Source organism: Rhinolophus hipposideros (genome assembly GCF_964194185.1).
Source record: "Rhinolophus hipposideros genome assembly, chromosome: 24".
NCBI lineage: Eukaryota > Metazoa > Chordata > Mammalia > Chiroptera > Rhinolophidae > Rhinolophus > Rhinolophus hipposideros.
Genome location: NC_138070.1, coordinates 22,531,845 through 22,536,269, shown reverse-complemented (window position 1 = coordinate 22,536,269; position 4,425 = coordinate 22,531,845). Strand labels below are relative to the sequence as shown.

The 4,425-nt window shown below is 46.7% G+C and overlaps 1 protein-coding gene across 2 annotated transcripts in view; it reads left to right on the top strand.

Annotated features, from left to right (window-relative positions):
* Window positions 1-32: 32 nt before the first annotated feature.
* PI4KA (phosphatidylinositol 4-kinase alpha) overlaps window positions 33-4,425 on the top strand; it is a 115,518-nt gene continuing 111,125 nt past the window's right edge. Inside the window, exon 1 of one of the 2 annotated variants that reach the window (XM_081037906.1) lies at window positions 33-264. In XM_081037906.1, coding sequence (XP_080894032.1) covers window positions 43-264 — 222 coding nt within the window. In that variant the 5' untranslated portion in view covers window positions 33-42. The remainder of the gene's footprint in view (window positions 265-4,425) is intronic. The other variant, XR_013992550.1, reaches the window with a different exon arrangement.

Genomic DNA, 4,425 nt, shown 5'->3' with positions numbered 1-4,425 from the left:
GCCCAGTTCCGCACCACAGTGGTCACGTGGCGGGGAAGCCGGATGCGGCCGCGCCTGCGCGGTGAGCTCCGGTGCTCGCTGGCCGGGTGCTCGAAGCCCCGGGGTAGCGCCGCTGCGCGCTTGATGATGGCGGCGGCCGCCTCCCGGGGAAGCGGCGGCTCCGGCTGCGGCTCCGGCTCCAGCGCCTCGCGGGGTTTTTATTTCAACACGGTCTTGTCGCTGGCTCGCTCCTTGGCCGTGCAGAGACCGGCATCCTTGGAGAAGGTATCCTGGGCCGGCCCGGCCACGGGCTGACAGTTGTGGGGGATTGGGGCGGCAGAGCGGGGAGGCGGGGCGAGGATCTGCGGGAGGCCGAGGAGGGATCGTAAACTACCTGTGACGCGAGGGGGGCTTGTGAACGGAGGGGGCCAGCGGGGTGAGGAAGCCCGTGGGCGGAGGCGGCTGGTGAAGAGAGGGAGTCGTGGGAGAGGGGGGCCATGTGGAAGGACAGGCGGGGGCGCTGCGGTGGGTGGGCGTGGAAGGGACCTGTGAGCTACGGGCCGGGGTTCGAGCCCAGGGGGTTACTGTGTGACGTCACGGGCGGGGGTGGCCATGGGAAGAGCCGAAGACCAGGGTCAAAACCTCGGGCTCTGCTCCCGACTTCCCCTGCTTTGTATTCCGTGACCTTGGAGAGATGCCTTTCTTGTAAGATGGGGGTGCTCTTTTTTTAATCTGCGTTGCCGGCTCCGTGGCGGTGTGAAGGGCAGATGAAATAGTATATCTGAAAGTCCTTTCTGAAACGCCGATCCACTGCGCGGTTGTTTTTCTGTGAGACTTGAGTGGGCGTTAGATTGAGTAAAAGATTGTGTTTGAAGAAGAGACAGTGGCAGAGAAGCGGGAGTAAACTGTCAGCGGGCAGAGACTTGAACTGGGGATTGCTTCAGAGGAGAAAGGAGAACTTATGCCAGAGGAAATCCTTATCTTGGGTGAAAGGTGAAAGACAACTCAAAGGTGTGCTGGGACAGTGGAAAGAACACAGATTTTAGAGGTAGAGCTAAGTTTGGTCCCTGCACTGTCACTTACTACATGTTTCTCCGAAAATAAGACCGGGTCTTATATTAAGTTTTGCTCCAAAAGATGCATGAGGGCTGATGTTCAGGGGATGTCATCCTGGAAAATCATGTTAGGGCTTATTTTCCGGTTAGGTCTTATTTTCGGCGAAACACGGTATGCGTTGTCTCCAACAAGTTAACTTCAACTCTCAGAGCCTCCATTTCCGTGTCTGTGAAATGAAGTGGTTCTTGAGGATTAAATGAATTCAAGCATCAAGTACCTTGCACAGAGCTAGGCACAGAGTAGATGAGCAGTAAACGTCATCTTTCTTCCCTCACCAGCATGTGATGAAACTTATTACAGTGGTTTTGTGGCTCTGGTCAGGGGTGAAGCTGAAAGGCCGTTTTAGGCACTTTGGCAGAGTGACCTAGCTCTTCCTTGCTTTTGCAGCTTCCCAAACTTGATTTATCATTCATCTGCAGGGTGAGCAGGTCTTGGGAAACTGATGCCAACCGGATTTACTCCACTCATCTTCTCTAATCCTAGGCTGTGAAACCAAGCCTGTTGCTATTTAGTGGTTTTATTTTTTCCTTACTTCATTCATTCTTTCATTCAGAAAACATTTTATGATCACCTACTGTTAATTGGTACACGCTAAGCCAGGTAAATAAGAAACAGTCCTAATTTGCTTGCTCAAGTGACCAGAAACAAATCGGATTTGTTTCAAGTTCTCCATCTGCTCTTGTATCACAGGTCTGGTGAGTAGACTCCTGCTGTATTCAGAGAGCCAGTCCCAAGACCCCTGGCCATCTATTCTCTGATCTATATCTGAGCTTTAACCTTTTCATGCTAGGGTACCCCTAAGACTGGAGTCCCAACCCTGAGGCCCACCCCCAGGATAGCAGCTCAATTCTGAGGACACTCTCAGTGAAGCCCTGTAGACCATGTTCTACTCAGTCCTCAGCACTCTCCCTCTGGGTGAAAGGTGAGAGGAGAAAACTAGGAAGAAAGAGAGTCCGGTGTCCACACTGGAATCTCCATACTTATATGGTTGGCTTCTAGACACCCTCTCTCTGATTTCTGTATGCTTGCCTGTCTTGCCTTACTTTCCTGGTTCTTGCTTGTTTTCAGAATGTTGTTGAGCTGCCCCTGCCAAGCCACCTCCTTGCTCTGCCTGGTCATATTCCCCTTTCTCCAGGAAATCAGGTGACCTGTTTCTGCCTCTCCTTGTCTGGCCCGTGCTGTATTGATGGACCCCAAACCCTGGGACATTGGTCATTCTGGGTAGAACTGCAGAGTAGGCATTTCTTACCCTTCCATTCCTCTTCTCAGCCTCAGGAGGCTTCGGTCAGAGTCCTTTCCCATGTCCTGACATATCCTTTCCCTTTTCTTCAATTAGAATGCCAGAATCTCGAGGTATTTTAGCTAACTATCGATCTAATGTTTAAACAGTACTGCAGCATTAGGGACAGATCGGACCCTCTCTTGTGGACAGACGTACTACAGAAGAGGAGCTGGCAGCTCTTAATCTGTAATTGGAGGAATGCGTGGCCAGATGCTGAGGGCAGTGGGCTTTGTGGAGTTCCTGGTTATCCAGCCTGTTATTTAGAGTGATCTGCACGGAGTGAAAACAATGGTACTGGCACTTTTTCAGCATCATGAAGCTGAAAATTTCTTATCTTTGCTCCCTTTCCTTTGTGAGGCCATGTTAGAAAGAACCATCTATAGAGTGAGAGGAAAAAGAAAATGAGTGTCGGCAGAGGGTATCATGTTGCTAGAACCATTGCTATTAAATCAACTCGAAAATATTTTAAGAAGAAATTGGAAGAAGAAAATCTTTACCTATAATCATGCCATATTAACTGTATTCCTTTGCTAGGGCGGCCGTAACACAAAGTACCACAGTGGCTTAAACAACAGAAATTTATTTTCTCACAATTCTGGAGGTTAGAAATCCAAGAGGAAGGTATCAGCAGTGTTGGTTTCTTTTGAAACCTCTCTCTTTGTAGATGATTGTCTTTTCCCTGTGTCTTCACAGTCTCCCCTCTGTGCCTGTCTGTGTTCTAATTTTTTCTTACCATGTTTCCCCGAAAATAAGACATAGCCTGACAATCAGCTCTAATGCATCTTTTGGAGCAAAAATTAGTATAAGACCCAGTCTAATATAACATAACATAACACCGGGTTTTATATTAATTTTTGCTCCAAAAGATGCATTAGAGCTGATTGTCCGGCTAGATCTTATTTTGGGGGCAACATGTAAGAACACCAGTCAGATTGATCGGACTGGCCCACCCTAATGATCTCATTTTAACTTAATTACCTTTTTAAAGACTCTGTGTCCAAGTACAGGTCACATTTTGAGGTACTGGGGGGATAAGACTTCAATATGTGAATTTTGGGGGGAAACAATTCAACTGATATAACATTAGCCCATCAGCACTTTCATTTTTTAGCGCTCCTTTTTCATGTTTAACCATATATAGCTGTACTTACTTTATTGCCTTTTTCAAAAATAGCTCGTATTTTATTATTTTAATGGCTGCATGCCATTTTTTATTGATAGACCAAAATTTACCTAAGCATTTCTCTGTGTAAACTTTCTCGTTTTTCCCTTGTAACACAGCATGTTTGCACACCTAGCATTTTGTCGTCTTCTGAATTACATCCTTGTGTTAAATTGTAGATGGATTTTGATATTTACTGCCCAATTGTGTTTTTCACTTAGTTATGACAGTATCAGCAAGATGCCTTGTGCATTTATTGCTACGCCAGTGCTGGATTTTATTTATTTTTCCTGCTAACTCAGTAAGCATAAAAAGGTGCCTTATTCTTTTGATCCCAGGATGATGGTATTTGACCATGGTGGGCTATATTAAATTATGAATTAAACAACCAAAACCCCTATAAGGCAGAAGTGATGGTGTGTGCTACTGCTGTGTTCTTGTTTTCTGCTCTGTGGAAACTCTTCATACTTGCAGTCCTGTTGCTTGAATATTGACTCCCAGCTGTGCCTACTCTGGGAGGCACGTAGCTTATTTTCTATAGTCTACCAGATGTGCACACAATCCCTGTCCTCAACTAATTTATAAATAAGTAGCAGCCACAATAGTGCAGGGCTGGCCAGCTGTCTGTCCAGAAAGAGCCTGTGGTGGACTATGTAGCTTTTCAATAAAAATCCCCTGGGCAGATATTAGCTGTTTTGCTGGGGTGGGAGTGGGAGGGGAAGATATTTTTTTCTTTGGGCCCCAAACCATTTCTCCATGGTTCTTGACAGGTATGTGAAAAATGTAATAGAAATGAAAAAGGGAAACGTGCTTTAAGAGAGTGAAAAAATGTGGGCACTTGCTGGGAGGTTACTTTCTCCTGAGATTTTTAAGTAGGGAAGGCTTG